This window comes from Thunnus albacares, chromosome 17 (genome assembly GCF_914725855.1).
Source record: "Thunnus albacares chromosome 17, fThuAlb1.1, whole genome shotgun sequence".
In the NCBI taxonomy this organism is placed as follows: Eukaryota; Metazoa; Chordata; class Actinopteri; order Scombriformes; family Scombridae; genus Thunnus; species Thunnus albacares.
In genome coordinates this window covers 17,702,859-17,724,692 of record NC_058122.1, presented here as the reverse complement: position 1 = coordinate 17,724,692, position 21,834 = coordinate 17,702,859, and the positions used below count along the sequence as shown (strand labels likewise).

At 39.4% G+C, this 21,834-nt stretch overlaps 3 protein-coding genes across 8 annotated transcripts; 1 reads left to right on the top strand and 2 right to left on the bottom strand.

The window, feature by feature from the left end:
• The first annotated feature begins 109 nt into the window (after window positions 1–109).
• zgc:103625 (methyltransferase-like 26 B) lies at window positions 110–10,780 on the top strand. Of its 2 annotated transcripts, none has more exons than XM_044330592.1 (8): window positions 110–169; window positions 7,779–7,922; window positions 8,013–8,215; window positions 8,474–8,636; window positions 8,818–8,877; window positions 9,013–9,080; window positions 9,415–9,493; window positions 9,583–10,780. In XM_044330592.1, the coding sequence occupies exons 3-8, from the start codon at window positions 8,016–8,018 to the stop codon at window positions 9,628–9,630; spliced, it is 618 nt and encodes a 205-aa protein (XP_044186527.1). In that variant the 5' UTR covers window positions 110–169; window positions 7,779–7,922; window positions 8,013–8,015; the 3' UTR covers window positions 9,631–10,780. The 2 variants fall into 2 exon arrangements, with proteins under 2 accessions (XP_044186527.1, XP_044186525.1); XM_044330590.1 differs by lacking the exon at window positions 110–169 and adding an exon at window positions 5,909–6,007.
• Window positions 1,591–5,403, bottom strand: mrpl12 (mitochondrial ribosomal protein L12). The gene is made up of 5 exons (XM_044330593.1): window positions 5,210–5,403; window positions 3,144–3,342; window positions 2,969–3,043; window positions 2,719–2,856; window positions 1,591–2,199 (listed from the first exon to the last, which is right to left on the bottom strand). Exons 1-5 carry the CDS (start codon window positions 5,266–5,268, stop codon window positions 2,083–2,085), a joined length of 588 nt encoding a protein of 195 aa, XP_044186528.1. The 5' UTR covers window positions 5,269–5,403; the 3' UTR covers window positions 1,591–2,082.
• Window positions 9,881–20,172, bottom strand: hgs (hepatocyte growth factor-regulated tyrosine kinase substrate). Of its 5 annotated transcripts, none has more exons than XM_044330586.1 (20): window positions 19,999–20,172; window positions 18,070–18,154; window positions 17,805–17,880; window positions 17,481–17,573; window positions 16,680–16,803; window positions 16,322–16,374; window positions 16,049–16,117; window positions 15,785–15,909; window positions 14,392–14,503; window positions 14,081–14,179; window positions 13,898–13,993; window positions 13,735–13,773; window positions 13,470–13,640; window positions 13,126–13,336; window positions 12,845–13,017; window positions 12,623–12,763; window positions 12,113–12,296; window positions 11,803–11,939; window positions 11,508–11,690; window positions 9,881–11,347 (listed from the first exon to the last, which is right to left on the bottom strand). In XM_044330586.1, the coding sequence occupies exons 1-20, from the start codon at window positions 20,033–20,035 to the stop codon at window positions 11,246–11,248; spliced, it is 2,310 nt and encodes a 769-aa protein (XP_044186521.1). In that variant the 5' UTR covers window positions 20,036–20,172; the 3' UTR covers window positions 9,881–11,245. The 5 variants fall into 5 exon arrangements, with proteins under 5 accessions (XP_044186521.1, XP_044186524.1, XP_044186520.1 ...); XM_044330589.1 differs by having other exon boundaries at window positions 14,392–14,476; XM_044330585.1 differs by having other exon boundaries at window positions 13,126–13,339; window positions 19,999–20,171.
• Between the last annotated feature and the right edge of the window lie 1,662 nt (window positions 20,173–21,834).

Here is a 21,834-nt window from a genome sequence, read left to right as displayed (position 1 = left end):
ACCTCAGGTGTACCTTTTACTTGTTGATGATGTCACAGATTGTAGATTCCCATCAGGTGGTGTATGTATACCTGATCACTTCAAACACTTGAAAAAGACCAAATGGGGTAAAATTGGTGTAAAAATAACTGGAGTAAAATACTGGAATAATTGGAGTCGAGGGTTGAAGGTAATTTTGCATTTGAGTTTACTGTACATTTTTAAACTTGTAGTAACTACAAATAGTATATATTGTTTCCTGCCAAAGCCCAAACTATCGCAAGTTTTGAAATTGCTTTCCACTCTTCCAGGACAGTAACTGGTTTCAACTCTTGTCAAAATAAATCTCAGTAATTAAACAGGGAAAAAATGTGGTTAAGATAGCCACCCTCACCTTGTCTTGTTGATTAAAAGAGATCTTATGACCTCTAGTGGTCAGCAGGAGTAAAGCAGGATGCTGTCTAGGTTTAACTGTTCACTTCCTCCTTGAATGTTTCAATACACAGATTTTCAGTCCCTGTATTGCATTTCATGTTTAACCTTTTACCAGGCATCCCCCTTTTTGTGCACAAAATAATGTAGCCAAGATATAAAGGTTACTGTTCTTCAACCCTTCATTTGAAAGCCAAATCTTTAAATTTTACAACCAAAAAGTCAGAATGAGTAGAAGTGAACCTGAACCAAAGTTACAGAGGTTAAAGTGTCCCACGGGTGAGACAGCATCATTATTAGGTTAAGGCAACATAACAGCATACTTGCTGCATACTTTGTGCTAGGAAAAATGTCAAACTGTGAACCTCATTCAGCAGATGTATGCTTTTATGCTTCTATTTTCTAGCATATTACAGCATTTTTATGTATATCTTTTAGACATGTATAATGGCAGTCTCAGGGAGGAATGAACTGAGTTGGAACCTTCATAACTTTGAAACTCAACTGCTCGTACATCCCTTATCCTACAGACTCCATTAAAACTTTAAAACTTTCAGCAAACTTTCACTATTCAAAGTTGTATTCTGTGTTGTGATATCTTTTGTACTTTTGGAGCAATTTAAGTCTAAATTGAGGGCTTTTACAGCAGTTTCAGATCTTATCAGTGTGTTATATCATCAGGCACAGTCCCCTGCTGGCTCTGCGGTTAGGCCCTGGTAATGGTCAGCTTTCCCTTTTAAGATTACAAGGTTCTGGGTTCGATATCCATCCAGGGCAGCTCTCCTCATAACCCTGCTTTATATGTTTATCATGTACCATCATTCAAAGCGGCTCCAGCACCCTTTGATATAAGAATGTCACAGCTGCAACCCTTATTTCTTATGCAATTATAAGTCTAAATATGAAAATCTCACATCAGCTCAGTGCATTGTGCTCTTACAGACATGAGGTCATAAGTTCCCAGATCCCATTTGCGGGCAAAATTAGTCTTTGTAGAATTTCAATGCAATTCAGTTTCTAGCAATGCAGTGCAATCAATTTCATTTTTCAGCAGTCACATGCAATTTCTTCAGACACTGCATTTTCTAGTTATGTTTTTTAAAGATTGTATATCCAACATTTTACATAAACTCAACCACATGATCAATATAAGAACACATAAGAGAAAGGACAAATATGGATATTTCAACTTTTAATCACATTATCAACAATTCTATAAGCAATATAAGGACTCAGCCCTGCCATTCCCTGAAAAAGATATCTGGTGTTTTTCATCACAGGTAATGGTAACCATGTCCCCACAGCATAATCTTTCATTCTGTGAAAAGTTTTAACATACACACATACAGTATGACCAACTTACTTACTTTTCACCCAGGCCTGTACTTCTGCAGCTTGTTTGCTACGCAAGTATCAGACAGACACATATGCAGGCAAATGGACGAGCAAACAGCTGGGCGGCCATTTGTGCAGGCTGTGTACCTGGAAAGTTCAGTCTGAGTTGTACCGCCACACCTGACGCTGTCAAGAGACAGTATTAATGTCAGAAGGCATTTCTTTGTTATCTTTTCTCCTGGGATCTTGTCTTCTTTGTCGTGTAGAAAAAAAAGAAAAAAAGGAACAATGAAGGACGAAGTGCATGAGCAGCAGGGCAGGAGGGCAGGTGGAGATCTACTCTAACACCACAGTGCCACCTGCTGCCTCCAGGGCTGCCTTCAGTTTCTCTGCCTCTTCTTTGGATACGTTGGCCCGGATTTCCTGGGGAAGAGACTCCACTAGTTTTTTAGCCTGGTTTAGGATGAACAGAGAAAAGAAAAAAAAGAAACAAGATTTAGTGAGGTTACCTAGTCTGTTCAAACAGGACTTGGAATAACTGTCCTGAGTAAATCTGCAGAAGCCGATCAAATACATTTTTAGAAAGCTAGACCAATATTAAATATAGTAAGCCTGCTTAAACCCTGATCTTTAGTTTTATTTGAAACTATAGCACTCCAGATATACCAACTGTCATTAACACCATATCAGACTCAAAGAAATCATTTCTTTAATGTGGAGATAAAGAGATAATATCCAAATCACCACAGTTATTTACTCCAAACACCATAGAAAAGCTTTGATGAAGATTATATTTTATTTATGCACAGATTTTCACCTGTTGTATCTTTTCTAAAATGTATTTCATCATATTGTAAGCATATTTTAGACTGTGTGTACTGTGTAGCTGTATTATGAAGAAAAACAAGTACCAGGTCGAGGCAAAATATTAAATGGTGAATATCAAAACTGAGGGCAGAAAATGAGACATACCTGCACTAGATTCAAGCCTTGGATGCAGTTCTTCACTTCCTTTATAAGTTTTACTTTTTCGGCTGCTTTTAGTTCTGTCAATTTTACTGTGAAGTGAGTCTTCTCTTTCTTGACTGGTGCCTCCTCTTCTTCTGCGGCCTAGTTTCAGGAGGGTGGGGGAAAAAAAATTAGCAAATTTATTTGTGCACTCAGATCCAATACAACTATTAGCTCCAACTCACAAAGTAGACCTTGACACAAGTATTCTCACCTGAGCCCCAGGTAGAGCTGATGCAGCCATCGCCCCCATTGGCATCATTCCAACATCCTGAATGTTCAGAGTTTTCTGTGACCAAGAAAAAACGATGATGTTCACTCAACATGACAACACAGAGGGATCACCGTAGTCTCTTTAGATTCAGTATTTCAGAAGTTTCCCCACATACCTTGAGGAGCTCATTGAGGTCCGACACCTCTAACAAGGTGAGGCTGGCTATGTCATTGACGAGCTGTTGGATTTTAGGGGAATACTGTTTGGGTGCTCCGTCTAATGGAGGGGTGGCGATGGCATCTGAGTGGGTGGCTGGACTGGTCCTTAGAAGCCTGAGAGCACACAGGGCTGGCGTCTGCTGCTGAAGCTGTTGCCTATAAAATGAAAGTGGATACGTGTAATGATTGACTGTGTCTGGTCCATAACTTTGGTCCCCACAGCACAAAATACAGCACATTGTACATTCCTTATACAGATATATCCAAAGTGTGTGTGGATCTTAGATGTGCCTTTACTGATCACTTCTGATCATTTTTTTTCTCCACCACTCTGTTCTGACTGCTGATGACTACTGACACAAATAAGCGAATCAGCCACACAGTGAGGTAAGAGGTTTATAGTGGCCATTTGGTACCTCGCTTTGGCTTCAGACTTCCAATCCTTGTCTGGCACAATGGTTTCTTATGCCGAATATGCACTATAAAGTTTATTTAAGGGATACATTTGCATTCACAATGTGATCACTGACCATTTGGCTTAAGTAGCTGGATCATAATGCCTTTTTGATTGCATTCACACCTGTGCTTACAGCAGTCAAAATGTAATAAGCTCACACAATAGGAATTTCAGTTATTAAGACTTAACAGCTGCACTCTGCAACTGTGGATTCAAATCTTTTTGGCTTATGATCTCCTTAAACAATGCAATGGTCTTCTTGAGACTGGGGATGCAATCCGATACTAGTGTTAAATTAATAAACTGTATTGCTCACGGTGTGGTAGAGGATCATTCTTTTATGGTTTGACATAGGTTTGACATGAACATTGCTTTCCGAACTTGACTCGTTAAACTTAAACTTGTTAACAATGTAACAAATAAAGACATAGATGTAAATTTACTGAATTATTATTTATTAAAATAGTTGTATCCGATACCAGATCAGCCCACTGTCACTGATACCCAATCTAGCTATTTGAGTCAGTATCAGACCGATAACCGATATCAGTGTCGCTGAATCTCTAATTCACTTAGTTCAAGTGATCAGACTGATTGATGATGAAGATGTGAGGTCATTCAGAAATTTACAAGAAAAATCACATAGAACTAAAACAAATAGACAAATCAATCAACAGAAAATTATTCAGCAACTATTTTGATACCCAATTCATTTTTTCTTTCTTTTTTAAATAACAGAAATGACAAACATTCCCCAGTTCCAGCTGCTTCTGTTGTATTACATGGTAGTGAACACTTAAACTTTAGATTTGGGGCTGTTGCTGAGTTCAAACAGGCAATGTGAAGGCATCACTTTTGGGTTCAGGAAATTGTGCTGGACATTTTTCATTATTTACTGACATTTTACAGACCAAACAGCCAATCAGCTAAACTATTCAGCAGAATAAATGACAATGAAAACCATTGCTAGTTGGTCCTACAAACAAAGAGCAACATTGGAGTCTAGAAAATTAAATCCGCTCGTTTCCTTAACATTAAACCTGCAGGTCATCTTTGTGGCTTTGCTCAGTGCCAGACGTTGAATGATAAAACTCATGGTTATTGACCAGCCACAAATGTGAATTTCCATTTACACTAGTGTGACCTTGGCTGTCAGAAGTATAGCTGTTGAATGGAGGAAAATATCCAACAGCTGCAACATTTAGTTTTTACAACCAAACTTAAAATAAGACAAAGTCTTTCATGAGACTAATCGCAGATGACTGGATCATGGCGTTTAAGTCGAGTTATCTTTACTGCCGGCTAAAGTTACCAAGCTAACGTTAGCTAACCTACTTATCACACAGCCGGGAAACACGAAACTTCATTTTAACTGCGGATAAAATACATATTCTGTATTTACACGAGCTGAACAGACAACAGCAGCTTTAACAATCAAATTCGCGGGCAGCAGTCAGCGGCTGTCTGCCCTTGAAGAAGCAGAGAGTCAGTCAGTCACTGATGTACCGTAACCGCTGCACCGGTGTTACGTGAATAACTGTTACCCGTTCAGCTGACGTTACGTACCGGTGAATGCTCGCTGCAGCCCGCAACGCGGTCCGGAGGCATCGTCTGGTGCAGTACATGTTTTCGTTAAATGGAGCCGTTTCTCCCTCTAAAAACCAGCCAAGTTTGTCGCAGCCAGGTCTCCTTCCAGTCCCTCTGCCTCAAAAGCACATGGCGTCCTCTCTGCTCCTGACCTACCCTCAATGCATTGCGTGAACTGTTAGAAAACGTATGGGTGCCCGTAAGGAAGTCGTTCTCAAACTTTTTCACGTCAAGGACCCCTACACTGACACAAATTACATCACGGACCCCCCTTTCATAAGATTTTGTCCCGGGGTCCCAATCTGACAAGATTTTTGCTTTTAGATGTTTTATTATAGAAAATGTATGAAATCCATGACAAAAATAGTCACACATTCTGTCATTGTGTTACTTATGAATGGAATTATGGTGAAAATAAATGATCAACCTTTTGCTGGGAAACACCTGAAATCCCCTCAAGGACCCTTGGGGTGCCCCGGACGCCATTTTTTGTTTTCCTAGGACGGCGAAGTCATGACCCGTCTCTGATTGGCTAATACTCGTCCCTTCTCTTTAGGTTTAGGGATGAGGTTAGGGTTGGGGTAAGAATATCAGGGTGAGCCAATCAGAGGGTGAGTAGGGCGGGTCATGACTTTGCCGTCCTAAGAAAATAAATATAGATCCCGGATCCCACTTTGAGAACCACTGTCATAAGGGACCTGGAAATATATACATAAACAAATAAGTAAATGAAAATTATACAGACTACAATATTAATTCCTACAAGTATCAATCGAGGTATTTAATATCATAGTATAATGGTAGTATAATGTTAACAGTACCTTCATTAATAATATACACTTATTGGAGGCCTGCAGCATGTAATGCATGTCAGTAACCAGCTCTGCAAAAATGTGAAAGTTTGTCCACCTCAATTTGCATATTTAAGGCAAAACATTAGAAACTCTGCTGTCTTTTTTGTTTCATTTTGAAATTGTGGTGTTTGTGTTGATGTTCAGAGTTAATTGACATGAGTGTATTTAAAATCACGAGTGTCCACTGCCCTCGAGTGGTCACAGTGAGGAACTGCAACACAACAGTAAATCATCATTAAAGGATAGGTTCACAATTCAAGTCTGTCTTAAAACAATAATCAGATGCCCAAATGAACACCGAAATAGGTCTTCCTGTTCATACTGACCGTTAGAAGATCCCTTCATAATGCATTTACGATGTAAGTGATGGTGGCCAAAATCCACAGCCTTCCTTCTATGCAAAAATGTATAAAAGTTTGTCTGGAGCTAATATGAAGCCTCAGCCATCCAAATTAGTCAAATAAAGTAGATATCTTTAAATGTTACAGTCTTTTTTGTTATTATACTTCCACCGCAGCTCAGGTGGGTGATACACATTGGTAGTGGTTGAGGTGAGTTTTCCCCCTTCACTGTGAAGCACTTTCGGTATCAAGATAAAGCGCTATATAAATGTAATCCATTATTATTATTTTTATTGTTATTATTACAAACTTTTAAATGCATTTTTGAACAAAATGTGTGGACACACTGTGGGTTTTGGCCCTCATCACTTACATCAAAAGCATTTGAAGGGGATCTTTTAATAGCTAGTATGAACAGGAGGAATGATTACAGCAAGGAAAACCTCTTTCAGTGTTCATATGGGCACCTGACTGTTGTTTTAAGACAGATTTGAAAAATTGTGAACCTATCCTTTAAAGGATTATTAATACAGTTGTAACCACAAGTGATGTTGTTGCTGAAGCCTCTTGAAGCCTCCTTTCCTTCTCTACCTCCTTCTCTCCTCCTGAGAAGCTTTGTCCACTTATTATTGTAACACAGAGCAACAACACAGCCTGATACACCTCAGAAAATGAAATAATTTGAGTAACACTTGAAGGTTTTGACGAAATTACATGAAATTTATGTTTTTTAAAATTTTGTCAGTGCTGGCAATTGAACTGAGGCTTATGAATAGGACCTTTATCTGCTAGCTAAGGGACTTTTTGAGGACACAAGCCTGACACAAGCAACAACAAAACTCTCTTTATCTTTACCTAATCTTAATTGTACATTCATGCATAAGATCCAGTAGTCTTGAGAAACAAGATATCGATCACAACAAATTAGTCTTAGATTTTATTAAAAACCTTACAATTTGTCATTAAAAATACAATCTCTGTTGATTGTTTCCCTTCTATTACATAGTTTATATTTTATGTGAGATGATCTGTTTGAAATTTATTGCTAAAATATAGAAAAAAGCATGCCATCATTTTCCATTCTCTATTATTCCATTTTTACTACTGTTAATAGTCACAAAGGGCCTAAACTAAAATATGATACAATCCCATACAATATGATACCATGCAATGTAATGATGATTATAATGTTGATTAGTAATCCTATTATTGATTGTATTATTTATTTATTTTTTGTGATAATCTTGCTGTGTAATATCTATACACAAATTTATTGTTTGAATTGATCTCTGTCTCGGTTTACTCTCCATGTGTGTGTGTGCATGTGTGTGTGTCCTACCTGGACTGTACCAGTGCTGAACACTTGGTACGAGCGCAAACAGAATCCTCTTAACCAGGTAATCTCTGCACCCATCTGCTGTTACTGTCATCTACCACATCCAGCCTGCAGCAATATGCCATTTCCCCGCTAGCCCCTGTCAACCAGCACGAGTTAAGGTAAGAAGGATCCTCTGAGAGAGAAATACAGTCCATAGGCTGGCAAAACAAGATGACAGGGTTCAGTGTTTTTCTGTTTCTCCCCTCCAGACCATGTTGCTATCACCTCAGGCAGAGAGGAACTGGGAGGATCTGTGTTCAGTACTCGAAGATGTGCTGGAGGACCAGTCCCACAGGCAGCTGTTCGCCTTAGAACTGGGCTCTGGAACCGGGCAGCATGTCATACGCTTTGCCCAGAAGATGCCCTTTGTCACCTGGCAACCGTCAGACATCAAAGAGGAGTCTCGGGACAGGTTTGAGTCTTATAGAGAAACAATTCCATTAGTTATGGAGTATGTCTTATGTGCAACAGACACATTCAATTAATCTATTAATGATCTAAATAAATGGCTATACAGTAGTGATACAGTCTGTGGCAGTACGCTTCATGGCCAACAGGTTGTCAATTTTACAGTTCATACATTGGTATATGAAATAGCAGCAAGTGGTTTATTGGAATCTATGAATTTGAAATTAAAAAGTGAGATAACGTCTGCACACCTTTGTTACAGTATTAAGGCATACATTGCTGCAACCAATGCAAAGACTGTGCTGCAACCTGTTCACCTGGATGCCAGTGAACCGTGGGAGAAATGGGCAGGCCTTCCTCGCAGCTCCTGTGATGTTATTATTGCCATTAACTTACTGCAGTACAGCTCCTTTAAAACAGCACAGGTAGGCACGCTTATGTAAAAGACAATTCAGATGTTGAGCTAAATTGTTTGAGTAATTCAGGCTGGGAAAAATGATGCTATTGTTCATTTATGAGGGCCCATAAAACACAGAATTTCTTAATGGTTGAAATGTGCAAATATCTGTTTCATATCAATTTTTTTTTTTTGATAATTTCCCCAAGGGTGTTTTCAATGGAGCAGGTCAGATCCTCAGACCAAACGGCCTTTTGATAACATATGGGGTATGTAAAACTGTAGTTTCAAGTTTATTATGCACTCAAAATAACCATATGTCATCATTTAAGTGTGAAGTGCAAAATCATGGCACAACAGGCTTTTAAAAAAACTGATTTGTCTAAATGTGAAATATTTTCTAGGTGTATGCTATTAACGGCACCATTACACCAAGCTGCAATGAACTCCTGGATGCAGAACTTCGAGAAATGTGAGTGGGTTATAATAGTCTCTAATACATTAAACGATACTACATAGTTTGGGGTTGGCCAATATTTTAATCGATTATTAATCTTCAGAGGAATCATACTGTGATCTTAAACTTAATGTATTTGTGTAAATTTAACCATGAACAAAGAAAATGATTGAAGTTCTTGTTTTCTGATATAATGCAGAACAATTAAACCCAGTCAATTGCTTTGAGTATCAGTTTGATTGATTATATGTTTGTTCTTGTTTTATTGTGATATATTGATATTGAAAAATACAAAAAAAAATCACCCAGTGCCACTGCTACATGACAATACGAGTCATCTGTTACACAGAAATCCAGAGTGGGGCCTTCCAGACATCGATGTGCTCAGACAGCTGGCCTATGGGAACGGGATGCGTATGGAGAGGATGGTGAGTCACATGCTACTTGCAGCTTGGGGGGGGGGGGGGGGATTTGGTAATAAAACTGCAATATTTATACCTGTAATGTTGCTTTGCAGATTGAGATGGAAGAATACTACAAATGCCTCATCTTCAGAAAACTTTAAAGAAGCCAAACCGCACAAAGGAGAAAAGCAAACTTTCTTTTTTTGTACACTGTAATGCACAATTCTAAGTCATGTGTTAAAGCACATTTCATCATTTTACTCAAGCCTTTACACTTATAAAAGACCATTTAAAACCCATATTTATACTGAAACATGAATAAATGTGACACTAATAAAGGCTGTCATACTATACTCTTTTCTTCTCTAATTCTTTGGAAGCATATACAAAAAAAAAAAGATGAATCAAGTGGACAATAAGAACCAGATATTTATTAAATATAATTTTAAAATTACTTTAAAGTCAGACAGATCAGTATGATGGAATAAAGAAGTTCACAGATGGAAAATGAAAGGTTACAGAAATCACTGATTATGTGTGTGTGATACATACATGCGGCACATCATGTTTGCTCTGCATTTCGCACATTTCTGGAGAGCCAAGTGCACTTTAGAGAGGAGTGCCCACCTGTAGTCACTATGTAGATCTCCTTGTCTGTGACAGTTACAACCAAATGCACTTGGAGGAAATTTGCAGTTAATTATAGGTTATGGTCCTTTGCTTCTTTCAGTCTTGTCTTATAATGGTAATTTATGTAACACAAGTCATTTTAATAAAGAGATGGAGGCTGCTATTAGAGTTGCTGGATTGTGGCTTTTAGTATCCGTATTTTATAGTCAGTAGCAGTGTAATTTCAATGATTTAATCTATAAAAGTATATTCAGTGAGGATTAAACAATCATCCAGTTAATTTTCTGACATTTCTCCCACAATGTACAATCCCTGCCATGTGTTTCATTATCTTAAAACTACATTAAGACACTCAATATTTCAAGTGCACAACAAATAAATGCCAAAACAAGATAAAAATGACCCTAGATTGTGTGTGTCTGTGTACATGAGAAGGGATGGAACTGAAATCTACAACTGGAATGTCAAGCTGTGAACCCTGATGTAGACGTGAGTTAGTGCCGTTTATATCAGGCCTTTGACTGTGCTTTCTCTTCCTTGACCTCACTCTTTATCTAAAAACACCCACGATCTCTTAAACAGCACATACGGATGTCTACCGATCACTGCCAAAAGTGTGAAGACAGGTTGCAATGATTCACTTCCATTCCAGAAAAATCAATAAAATTTTAACATGCAAATTTCGCTTTAGAAAAATATGAGACAATGGATGGTTATGTCTTGTCTTTTTTTTCTCCTCATTTATTATCGTATTTTCTTATTCGTTTTTAACTTTAATACCACTGACTATTTCTGAGCTTCAGTTATTGATTTAATAAGGAAATACTACATACATATCAGCTGGAAAGACGAAGGTAGAGGATGAAAGGGTCTGGGTTATGGTGCTCTCCCTTGCAGCTTTACCCCCCCCCCCCTAATCCCATACTTCAAGTGGGGGAGAGAGGGGCTGGCAAGGAGAGCAGTTCTGCAACATCATCACGATATTTCACATTGCCACAATATCACAACGAGGTGGAAGGTAGGTGTGACTGTTTCCAGAGGGCATCCTCAGAGTCCGGAGAGGGAGGGGAGAGACCAAAGGAGGAGGGGGGAGAGAGAGAGAGAGAGAGAGGGCGTAGTGTATCAGACCCTGCGGCGTGTGAGCTTTTAGTCGAAGGAGATGAGCTGTGCCTCTGCGCTGCCCGGCACAACCTGAGGGGCCTGCTGCTGTGTCTGCTGCTGCTGCTGCGGGCCACCAGGGGTAGCCACCTAGCAGGAAAGGAACGCGGAAGTAAAAATAATAAGATTAGGCAGGACTGAGAAGACACCAATCAATGATTAACTTAAAGGTTCTTGTGTCCATCTACCAGACAGATCAGATGTTCTTACTGCTAATACCTGTTAGTAAAGGAGGAAATAAGTGACTTACCTGCTGGTACATGGGCTGTTGACCTGGCATGTATGACTGTTGGGGGGGCATATTGGGATCCTGTCCTGGCAATGCTGAAATCATGTTCTGCATGTTGTATGGCTGGTAGCCCATGTAAGCCATACCGTTGGTGGGGGCTGCCTGGGACATGGGGGGCATACTCTGGGCCTGAGACGCCACATTCTGCACAGAACAGGGACGACAGTTAGTGGGATGATTATTTGTCTGGCTGTAGTATATGTGTATATGCGGTGGTCAAAAACTGAAAGTGGGCTACAAAGAGAGTCACTCAGACCTGGTAGCCCTGTGTAGGTGTGGGCTGGTAGTTGGAGTAGGGTGGACTAGTAGTGGGAGGGGCCTGACCGGGAGGAGGAGCAGGCTGCCCGTTGGTGCCTGGCGCCTGGTACATGTATGCATTAACCATATTGGGATCTAGTGAAAGAGAGGACAGTCAGTCACACACATGTGCGAATAAAACTTTTACGTATCATATTAAATGTTTCATGACTGAATGTAGTGCAGTAGGGCAACCGTTTCTAATGAAAAGGATTCTTATTAAGTGTTCCTTCTATATTTCAAGTTAGCTGTGTACTTGACATCCTCACCTGTAGCAGGACCAGGCATGGCCTGGTACTGTGGTGGTGCAGTCTGCCCAGACTGGTTCATATAGATGTTGTGCATAGGTGAACCCTCCACAGAACCAGCAGGGCTGAAGGTGCCTGGGTAGTTGGGTGGAGCACCAGGCTGGTACACCACCCCTCCTGCTACGTTGGGCGGCAAAGACTGCATCTGTGTAAATGCACATAAATGAAAAGGTAAGTATGGGGTCTAAATCCCCATTTCATTTAAATGATAATACCTGACCAATACAATAAAATGTGATGCTGATGGGAATCACAAAGCTCATAATTAATATTGGACTGCATTTATTGCTCAATCATACACCATGCAGGCCCTCATGTCTGCAGCTTTTTGTATATATCCCTCATTCATATATTTCTGCTCCCAAGAACTGTGAGACATTTGATTTCTGTTAGGTCAGGTTCATTCACTGACTGGATCCCCTGTGGAAATAGTTTATTTTGACAGCAGATGATAGTAGACACTGTGTGTACCTGGGCGTAGGGCAGGGAGAAAGCAGGCATTTGAGCTCTCATCTGGATTGTGTGCTTCTGCTGCTCCAGACGCATCTGTCTCTCTTTTTCCTGCTCCTGGAGGCGCTGAATGGCCAGCTGTCTTTGCATCTCCAGGTACTCCTGCAGTACAAAAGCAAGCACTTATAAGCATGATAATGCGCATCGACTTCTACGTTCTCAGTGGAGGAGTTGTTTCATCACCTGTTTCTTCTGCCTCATGATCTCCAATTTTTGTGCTAGCTGGATCTGCCTTTGCCTCTCTGCTTCCTCTGCGGCACGGCGCAGCTTCTCTCTGTGTTCATCGCGAAGGGCGTTGAGGGCTGCCCGAGCATCGCGCACTTGAGCCAACTTGTCCTGCAGCCCCTCATAGTACACTACAAACAACATACATGATGTGACAGTTTATACACTGGACACATGGGGACACAGAGATCAATAAATTTGAAAAATTTATACACAAGTAGCGCACAACTAGCACTAACATCGCTTCTCATCCAGCTGGTTGAGGATGTCCAGAAGCTGTGGATGCATGTTGTTGATGGACTGGAAGAGTGAGAGCACGGCGCTGTCGTTGGTGATGCTGCGGCCACGCATGTGGTTGCTCTTCATGCGGTTAAGGAAGGTGGTGACGGCGTTCTGCAGAGCCTTGAGAAACTGCTCATGGTTCTCTTCTGACTCCCCGTTCTGGTACTGCTGCTGAAGGCAGAAACAACAGGGAAGCAGAGCACAGAGTGTCATTTGTTGTTTGCCCACACCAGTTCAGCTAGACATAAAAAAAAAATACTACAACTAACATCTACTCTCACAGCACAAAGTTTCAACCTACCTCCACTATGCTGACTGGCTGCACAGGGACAGGGACATGACTTTCTACAGGCTGAGTGATTGCCGGAAGGGGCTCAGCCAATGGCACAGGAGCAGGGGCTGATGGGGTGGGACTCTTGCGAGCCTCTTCCTGTTTCTTCTCCCAGTACGTTCTGTTCAGGTAACGGGCCAGCTGGAATAGTGTAATACATTAATATCAGTATTATGATATAGCATTTCCATTTGTATAGAATAATGGAGACATTTAAGAAGAGAAGGACATATACCTCAGGGTCAATATCTTCAGCTGATGGAGCAGAGGAATTCTGGAGAGAGTATATAAGTCATATAAGTCAGTTAGAGAGCATATTTCAATCATTTGTTTGAATCCTGTTAAAATGATGAAAAAATGTTTGCTAGAGAGAAAAGCAGCATGAGAAGAAGTCTTACCACGGGGGAAGTGTAGAGGGTGCTGACTGGTGGTGCTGAGGAAGTCACTGGGGTGGGGTCAGCTTTGGGATACATTGAGTACGAGTTCTTCTGCCTCTGTAGGTACAAATACAGACATTTAGCAGTTTTTCTCTTTAAATACGCTGTAAAAGCACAATATAAAATTTCAGCTGTGCAACCCACCATCCTCTCCTTCTCCTCAGCCTCGCTTTGGGACAGGGCAATGGCCAGCTGAAGCTCTTCTTCCTCCTGAAGAGCTGCCTCATCCCTCTTTGGGGGCATCTGGTGAGAGAACAGAGCCATAGTAGGATCCAGAGAGTGGAAATGATGGGAGAGGAGCCAAAGATCATCAGATGATCATTAAAATACACGTTTACATGTCCCTATAGAACAAGAAGTCCTTATAAAGATATATTTTCTCAGTACCTAAACTTCAAAGTTTGACCATCAACTAAGCCATCTCATTTCTCTACGTTAGTTTCTAAAATCATTACTTGTGACTGTTGGGACAGCGGGCTGGTCAGATACTCAGGAGGCAGTTCGGCGGGGCCTGAGGTCGGCGCTTTCCCCTCAGCCTTCCTAAGTGGAGGAGAGAGGGAGGGGTGGCTGGTGAGGAAAAGGGATCAGGAAGGACAAAAAACCTTGTAAATTAGTGGAGGAGAGCATGCCGATTGATTTATCTACATTAGGGCTGCTCGATTATGGCAAACATCATAATCACGATTATTTTGGCCAATATTGAGATCACGATTATTTAACAGGATTACTCATTGATTCACAGAACAGAAATGCTTCCATTTTATTAAATGTATCAATCCACACAGAGTCCGAGACACGCATGAGTGACATGCGTCTCCCTGCATTTTTTTACACTCCAAGTCTATTTCCGTCACGTTTAGTGAAGCATAATCTGCACAGACAGCTGTTTAAATCATACAAATATCCCGCTGTATATGTGTTTTGAACTTATTAAGTGCTAGATTTATAGCACAAGACAAAACGAGAGCATTATTATGAAAGGAAATAATCGTCCAGAGCCAAAATCGTAATTGAAAATAAAATTCGCCCAGCCTTAATCTGCATCTAAACATGCATATGGACACACAATAATGCTGAGTTTTGGAGAATAGCTAAATTCTTTAAATTTTTGTATTGCTATATAGATATTTATAGAGCAAATGCAATACAATTTTGAAGTACTACTCAGAGTTAATGCACACCATTAAATTGTAAAATGTATTAAATTATGGCCATGTATGCCATATAGGCCATGCCAAAAAGATGTTAGGGACTATCAAAACACAATAACTTTTCTCAGTGACATATATGTATCAAATATCAAAAAATAAAAAGGTCAAATGTGTCAAAGAGTAAACTATAAAAGCCCAAATAGTTGCAATGTTCTTCCAAAAAATTAATCACTTCTTCTTCAGTCAATGTTTTTGCACTGAATTTTAAGTTAAATGTGTTTTTCAGATAACTAATTAAATAACTAACAAATAGGGCTGAAAATATAACCTCTTAGGAGGTAGCAAAACAAAATAGCAACATATGCACACAAAGTAAGTTCATAGCATGGATGAAAACAAGATACAGCATTAAATTTTTCACCGACATACAATAGCTGTGGATGTTAACAGTGATCAAGCACAGAAGAAAAACAAGCTAAGAGCGATACATATTTAGGCTCTTCAAAAAAGTATACAGCACAACATTAGCAGGAAAATAAAGAATAGCTTTCATGTCATACAGCAGCTAATGAAAGAGTTGTCCACATTGCAGGAGACAGACAAAGTGGTGGCGTCCGCTGCCGCTGTAATTCACGCTCAGAGACAAAAAAACTTCATGCTAATTCTGGTGGTACCGTCATCAAATCTGGGGACTCACTTGTTAAGCAGCTCAAAGCACGGCTCGCACACACGCACTTCCTTCTCTATGCCAAACTTCGGAATGGTGGAGTACTTAGACGAACACTTGCCACAAAAAATCTGGCCGCAGGCTCGACAATGGTGCTGGAAGAGCAAAAAAACAAAAGCAAACACAAATCGAGGTCAACTTCTGCACATGCGCTATAAACATATGCTCCACACACGCTGCTGTAACTGAATGAAGGAAACCATAGTGCCCTAGTTCCAAGAAAGCCCGGCCTACCTTTCTTGTCATAACCCCAAACTGGACTCTGCACCGGTGGCACTCCTCAGCATCAACCCAGTCAGGAGCCTGGACAGACACACAGACCATTACATGTTATTACACATATGGTGAAACAATAACTCATAATAGCTTTGTACACAGTCATCCTCTCTTCTCCTCACCTATTTTTTTTTTAATACACCATTAAAACTTAACATGATTCCAAAAATATCACCCACTTAATAAACCTAACTCTATTTAAGTGAAATAAGAAAAACAAAAGCATCTCACTCTTTCAGCTGCAAACATTGCATCACTCTCCTTGAATTCAGGAAACACATGACCTGTGAGAAAGTAAAAACAGACAATGTTAAACATACATTATATGCTTCTAATAAGAGTAGTAAACAAGAATATGTTATAACTGCTGTTTAACACAATATACAGCTAAAATCTATTTTCTACATTAAAACATTGTTGAAATTGGAAGTATTCGGTCTGAATAAATGACCTGAATATATAAATTTAGATGTGTTATTACTTGTGGGGAGCGTCTGTTATACTTTCAGAGACCCTTAGTTTCCATTTCAGGTGAGAGTGACATTAAAAAGTTCAGAGAAAATACAGATAAGCCCACGTATCTGCTTACCTTCCACTTTCATGATCTGATAAGTGTCTTGAACCACCTTGTATTTGGGCTCGTTGCGGAAGGCGTGGGCCCAGGCTTGAATCAGGTAGAGGATCTTGTTTCTGACATTTGGTTCCGTCTGTTTCTGGCAGTAAAAGAACCCAATTTTTAACAAAAATGTGTCTTTACACCTTTAAGTCCTTTTTATATTCATCTTATTCATTCCTGTTGTCACATAACATTAGTACACTGAGCTGTTGGAACACTAACTGAATCAAAAAACATTGTGTTTGATGACAAGAACTGAGGGGGGAAGTCCCCTGCATTGGTCTGAAAAAAAAAAATCCCTTCCTGTCACAAGACAATGACATCATCAGGAAGTCGATACCGGCACGGGCTGTAGGAGCCTGTGTCACATGATACAGCAAGGATCCAATCAAATATTGCTGGCTCATGCCGAAATGCAGCTGGCTGTATGTCAACAGTGAGCAGCTATCAGTAAGAAGAGAGGGTGGGAAAAGGTGATGAGGCTTCCAGCCAGAATATGAGCAGGCAAATCACCCTGTCTATTATAAAAACTACTAGTTTACCCATTACTTTGATGGTGGAGTTGCACAGATATTATTTAACCTGATTCTATGAATGCTGCAACAGTTCACCCTTGTCAGCAAATTCAGCTTCACAATGAAAAAAAACTTATGTGTTGTCTTTTAAGGAAGTGGATCACAGTGACTTGGGAAAAGAATGTGATTGTGGACAATACACTGCAAACTGAGCAGAACTGAGGTATAAAAATCAAGAAACAAATAAAATAAAGGTCACCTTGAGCAGATCTTTCAGTTCCTCCATGGTTTGTTTACTCGCCACCTCATCATGGACTGTCTGTCCACAGTTCTTCACTACTGACTCCAGCACCTGGAGAGTAAGGCCACGTCATTTTTTCTTTATTATGCACGTTATAGCAAAGCAACCTTCTCCCCAAAAAGAGGTATTTTGTTATTTTGACAAAAGAATACACTTGTGGAGAGGACACAAACATGTAAAAAAATATAATGTATATATATATATAATGTATTTTTCACCAGCTGAGAAATAATTTAGCAGCAACATTTCAACTGCACAGTTTCCACTGTACACACATCTTACCTCAAGTGCGTAGAGTGCAACGTGTGGATTTTTGTCATTCAATTTCTTCTTAATGGCCCCGATGGCATATTTAGCTCTGTAAGGACAAAAACAAATATTTCTCAATACAGTCCAGTACATGTGATAAATTAAACCAGAAAAAGCACGCATGCCCAGTTTTCTTCATTACAAATAAATGACAAACATAATACTCAAGTGGTTGAGCTATTTTCATCTTCAGCAGCTAGGTATGTGAATGTACAGGGAAGCGGGCAGAATCACTCACTGTGTGTCTCCTTGTCGAATGAGATCACAGATCTGCAGGATGGATTCCCAGTCGGTCTCCAGCAGCAGCTGACTGGTGGCTTTATCTGAAATTATTACAGATGGTTAAAGCTCTAACATACAGTACATAATGCCTATTTAAATAACAACCATAAAATATCTGCTACACCAAACCAAGATAGCACAATAAATAACCAGCCTCCCCCTCTCTCCTAATTACAGGCCTGGACGTGTGATAGACTTGCTTTATAGAAACCATGTTCACCTAGGCTACATAGATACACAACATACATGTATTTTGTCTTTCTCCTGATGTTGGTAATGCTTCCTTTGATGTAATATAATCACACACTGATATTTTCTCGGTGAGAATTGATATTATTACTGTGGCATAAATGAGAGATGACTGTAGTAAATCCAAGCACTTCATACAGACACATACTGGATCTGTTAAGCTTCCAGACTTCATAACCTTCACTATGTGATATTGTGATGTGAGACAAGATATCATCTGGGGTTGACTTTTTTATATAACCGTGATATCTTTTTTTTTAGTTTATAATGGATACCGTACAATTAATATACATTTTTTAAATGAATACTATTTTTTTTTCAACCTGTTTGGTCATCACATGAACACAGCATTTCTCAAAATTGTCATGTGTTTACATATCTTATGAAAATACTTTGACTCATTCCCAATATATAATCATCTTGTCATTATTACCTGGTAAGAAACACATATTACCAACTATCTACTAGCTATCAACTATCACAGGGCCCAAGAGCCCAAAAAACCCTGACTTGACTGTATATCAACCAGTTTATGGTAAACTAATTAATTATAACTTTGCTTGGGAACATGTAACAATAAAGCAGTGGACATAATAAAGGCTTTAATGTGGGTTTTGCTTTGCACCTGATCTTCTTGGAGGTCCTGACTTTGAAGACAGTCCCTGTGTCAAATGTTTAAGACCTTCATTATGTAAGCTGACACTATGCTTACATGGTGTATATTACAAAATTTCTATGTTTTGTTACCACACTACAAATTACCACATGGGGTGGTGGGAGGAGGAGGGCTTTTAAAGGGTGTCAGCAGACCCTTTTTTGCCAGGGGGCACTACGAAGTTAACCCTATCATCTATCTTCACTACCACTCAAGCAGGTTAAATTAGCAATAAATAATTGCCTGGCAGTCATTAATTACTCCTCAAAGTCACTGTTATTATCTGACGTGATTGTCAGTTTTCGATATGATGCATTAAACCTCAATATGACAGTTTTTTTTCTTGGGTTACCGTTTGGGTAAGCTAACAAACACTAGCATTTAACGTCAAGTTGCCAACTTTATCTTAATGGAGGGTCAGAGTAACGTTGATCTGCCCAGGGAATCGATTAATAGCTAATTTATCCATCTAGCAGATAGATAACTTATTCAACCTGTTGTGGTCTTATGAATTCAACACTTAAACTCATAGATATCTGACTAAATGACAACGTTGTGTTTGGCTGCCTGGTATTCTTGCACACTCAATCCATGTCATTTGTTATATATTAACATTATCACACTGTTGGTGTGGACGACTAGCTGGCGTTGATATATTATGAACTAATTTGAAGCCAATCAAGAGCCTTGTTTAATGCTAGCTTTCCCTAATAGCACGGCGATATCACAAGATAAAGGTAACGTAGTTTCGATTTCACTTTAAGTAAAATTTACCGTGTTCTCAACTTAATCAGGTTGCTAAAATTAGTGAACCTATTTCGGGCCTCCAAACAATAGCAGCGGATTTGTTAGCAGGCTAAAATTAGCTGGCCTGAGAGCCACAGCCCCAGCGTCTTTCAAAACAATACGCTGGAAAACATCGCACTTTAACTCATACTTGCCAAATGAAGTATCAACTTGACGAATGTGCTTATAACTCACCCAGAAGCCTCTCAAATGTACCTCCGCCTTTCCCCATATTAGATTCAAAGTCACAAAGTGGCTGTCGAGGTGCGTTGTTTGGTCAACGGATCCTAATATTTTCGCCGCTGAGGTTAGCCTGCTAGCTTCTTCTGTGTTAGCCACGGAGCACAGCTGTACGGCACTTCCTGCTTCTGCTTCTTCTTCTTCGTTGGTTTCAGAGGCGGTTTGCATACACAATGTTGCATTACCGCCTTCTACTGGAATGAAAATAAGACTCAATTCTCCTATCTACCCTAAATTATTAGATATAACATTTTAAAAAATGAAAGTAACAGAAATAAATAAAGTTCAACCCAATTTCTAATATTACTTCTCAACCTAGGCTCTGAGCAGCTCTTCCTACTTCCCACTTCTGCCGTAGAAACACCACCAACAACAGAGGGATGTACTCCTTCTAGTGACTGATGAATGCATCAGTCAAAATACTTCTCTACAGATGTGATATGGTAGTAAGAACATTTACAGTGGTTTACAGAAGTCCATTCTCAATGTATGTGCGCTGCAGGTTTCAAGTTTCCACATCACAAACTAGTTGTGATGTCACAAATCATGCTTGTAGGCCCACCCCTTAAAATCTGATTTTCAGTGAACAGAGAGAAACTTTCCATTTTCAGCAGATGAATGTGAAAACAGTCCTCTGGCTCAAACATCCAACTGTAGGAACAAGAGGAAAAACAAATTTTTGAGTGAAGGGAGACTTAAAGTAAAAGTAACAACAAACCTGACTGTTTGGCAAATGGCTTGTTGTAAATTAATTAATCGTAACTTTGTTTGGGAATTTGTAACAGCACAATATTAATATTACAGTGGTGGAAGAAGTACTCAGATCTTTTACTTAGTAAAAGCAATACTACAAAGTAAAAATACTCCATTACAAGCAAAAGTCATGCATTTAAAACCATACTTAAGCAAAAGTACAGAAGTATTATCATGATAAATGGACTGCATTCATATAGCGCCTTTCTAGTCTTCTGACCATTAAGTGTTCTACACTCCATTTCACATTCACCCATTCATACTAATTTACTGGAGGAGCTGTGGATCGAACTGCTGATCTTCCAATTAGTGGACAACCTACTTTACCTCCTGAGCCACGGTCGTCAAATCACTGTGACTCAGGATTGGGAGACTACTATCAGCTACTTAAAGTATCAAAAGTAAAAGTACTCTGCCCCTGTGACTGATATATTAAATCCATTTAATAAAGTACTTTATTAATAATGCATTGATGTGTAAACAGCATTTTAATATTGTAGCTGCTTGAGGTATTTTAAACTCCTTTATATACAGCTTAATCCAGTGGTTCCCACCCAAGGGATCAGGCCCCTTTTAAGGGTCACAAGAAAAATTTTAAAATCTACATTTCAGTGAGAAATATTGTACTTTTTACTCCTCTACATTTATAAAGCCCTAGATGAACATTGTACAGTTGAATATATAAATATGTTGTATTGCCTAAATTAAACTACTCAACAGTAGCAAATATAAAGTAGTTAAAATTATCCCAACCTTAAAGCCACAACATTAAAATTCTGCTGGTATAATCCAGTTATATAATAATAATATAAGACTTACAGGAGAATGTAGTATTCTTACATTGTGGTGAATCTTTTTTTTAAGGAAAGGATCTCAATACTTCTTCCACAACTGGCATTGCAACTTTTTTTGTCAGCATGTTTTTCTTAAGTAGGCCAGAAATAAGGCAAATAGCTGAACTGAGACTGCAGTCAGTAAATTCTTTAATAATCTCAAGAACTATCTTGAAAATAAATGTGAATAATCTTTTAATTCATG

Coding starts and splice junctions, on each gene's coding strand:
- mrpl12 (XM_044330593.1), bottom strand. CDS start 5,268: ATGTACTGCACCAGACGATGCCTCCGGACCGCGTTGCGGGCTGCAGCG. Junction 3,044..3,143: donor ACCTCAATGAGCTCCTCAAG/GTATGTGGGGAA, acceptor TCTTGGTCACAG/AAAACTCTGAACATTCAGGA. Junction 2,857..2,968: donor CAGCTCTACCTGGGGCTCAG/GTGAGAATACTT, acceptor TCCTGAAACTAG/GCCGCAGAAGAAGAGGAGGC.
- zgc:103625 (XM_044330592.1), top strand. CDS start 8,016: ATGTTGCTATCACCTCAGGCAGAGAGGAACTGGGAGGATCTGTGTTCA. Junction 8,637..8,817: donor GCTCCTTTAAAACAGCACAG/GTAGGCACGCTT, acceptor AATTTCCCCAAG/GGTGTTTTCAATGGAGCAGG. Junction 9,081..9,414: donor GATGCAGAACTTCGAGAAAT/GTGAGTGGGTTA, acceptor TCTGTTACACAG/AAATCCAGAGTGGGGCCTTC.
- hgs (XM_044330585.1), bottom strand. CDS start 20,035: ATGGGGAAAGGCGGAGGTACATTTGAGAGGCTTCTGG. Junction 17,881..18,069: donor ATTCGACAAGGAGACACACA/GTGAGTGATTCT, acceptor TTGTCCTTACAG/AGCTAAATATGCCATCGGGG. Junction 11,348..11,507: donor AACAGCCCATGTACCAGCAG/GTAAGTCACTTA, acceptor CTTTCCTGCTAG/GTGGCTACCCCTGGTGGCCC.